This window comes from Olea europaea, chromosome 11 (genome assembly GCF_002742605.1).
Source record: "Olea europaea var. sylvestris chromosome 11, O_europaea_v1, whole genome shotgun sequence".
Classification (NCBI taxonomy): Eukaryota; Viridiplantae; Streptophyta; class Magnoliopsida; order Lamiales; family Oleaceae; genus Olea; species Olea europaea.
This window is the reverse complement of record NC_036247.1, coordinates 33,589,480-33,591,175: the sequence shown is the minus strand read 5'-3', so window position 1 is coordinate 33,591,175 and position 1,696 is coordinate 33,589,480. Positions and strand designations below refer to the sequence as shown.

At 31.7% G+C, this 1,696-nt stretch overlaps 1 protein-coding gene across 1 annotated transcript; it reads left to right on the top strand.

Moving 5' to 3' along the window:
- Nucleotides 1-265: 265 nt before the first annotated feature.
- Nucleotides 266-864, top strand: LOC111404760. Its single transcript, XM_023033521.1, has 2 exons — nucleotides 266-407; nucleotides 449-864. Exons 1-2 carry the CDS (start codon nucleotides 266-268, stop codon nucleotides 862-864), a joined length of 558 nt encoding a protein of 185 aa, XP_022889289.1.
- The last annotated feature ends 832 nt before the right edge of the window (nucleotides 865-1,696 follow it).

The window sequence follows — 1,696 nt, the reverse complement described above, 5'->3', positions numbered from 1 at the left end:
TCCAATATATGTTTCTCTTCTAATGTTTTTGCCAGAAGAAAGAGAAAAGTGGATACTACAGAAAATTTGGTGCTGATTGAAGATAAAGAATACAATAGAAACCATTGATAGAACTTTAAGAGATATCTTGAACAATTCCGAACCATTTGGTGGAAAGGTTTTTGTATTTGGAGGAGTCTTTTATCAAGTGCTACATGTCGTCCCAAAAGCTACACGGCAACAAACAATTAACCAAAGTTTGGCTAGGTCGTATCTTTGGGAAAAAATGGAAAAGTTGCAACTGAATCAAAACATGCGTGCTCAGAATGACAAACAATTTGCACAATACTTGATCCAAATTGGTAATGGAACAGAACCTTATATAGAGGATGACTTCATCAACTTATCAAACGAGATAGCTATAGCATGTGAGGATGATGAAACTTCGGAATACACTTGATCAATGCAGTGTTCTCGAATTTAACAGAAAATGCAACTTCTTCTAATTATATGACAGAACATGGAATTCTTTCAACCAAAAATGAATATGTTGACTATCTCAATGACAAACTAATTGGGTTATTTCCCGGAGAAAGTGAAGAATTTGTTAACTTTGATGAAGCAATAGATGATACAAACCAATTTTATCAAGAAGAGTTCCTAAATACATTGTTGCCAAATGGTATTCCACCACATAAGTTAATCTTGAAAAGAAATTGTCCAATGATGCTTTTGAGGAATCTGGACCCATCAAACGGTCTTTACAATGAAACAAGAATGATTTGTCGTAATTTCAAGAAACATAATATTCATACAAAAATAATCGTTGGACAACATTCTGGAACAAGTCTTCCTTCCATGCTTCCCATTAACTCTAGCAAATGATGAATGATATCCATTCAAATTCAAGAGAAAACAATTTCCAATTCGTCTATACTTTGCAATGACAATTATCTTAATGACAAACATTGCCTACTGTTGAAATATATCTTCCTGAACATGTATTCTCTCATGGACATCCATATGTCACACTTTCTCGCGGAGTTTCAATGCAAACAATAAAAGTTATAGTAAAAGCAAAAAAAAGAAAAGAAGAAAAGATGTGGGACCTTTACAAAAAAATATTGTGTACAAAGAAGTATTATTGTAATCATATCATCACATTTTAGTTTATTCAACGTTTTCACATTTTATACATAATTTCATATAAACTTATAAATATTCAATTGTAATTTTCCCTTTAAGAAAATCAATTACCTCTATTATTTTAAAAAATGGTATTAGCAATTCAAAAATAGTGCATAAATCATTCATCGATACATAAGAGGTGCAACGCACGTGCTTACTACTAGTTAATATCAAAGGAACATAGAAGTTCGGTGAGATCATGAAATCGACGATGAATATCACCACAAATTGTCACGAGGCTTTTTACAAGCTGCACTACAGTAAAAGAAAATCAAGTAGAGCAAATAAGAAACATTTTTGATTGGGCACATGGTTAAGGTAGCAATTACTGATCTATAACTAAATAAATTTATATCATGAGAGCTCAGATGAAAACTACTCTACTTGAAAAGTAAAATTTTCTCCATTGAAGAGTAAGAAGTGTAGAGATGTTAAAGCAATACTGAAAAATTTTAGCAAAAAAAAAGTCATGAAAAAATTCAACTATGTGCCCTTCTTGACATTGTGTACTCACTTTCCCATAAAGTAA

Excerpts from the sequence above, each read along its gene's own strand:
- LOC111404760 (XM_023033521.1), top strand. The coding sequence starts at position 266 with ATGGAAAAGTTGCAACTGAATCAAAACATGCGTGCTCAGAATGACAAA. Across the intron at positions 408-448 it reads AAACGAGATAGCTATAGCAT|TGTTCTCGAATTTAACAGAA; the intron begins GTGAGGATGATG and ends TGATCAATGCAG.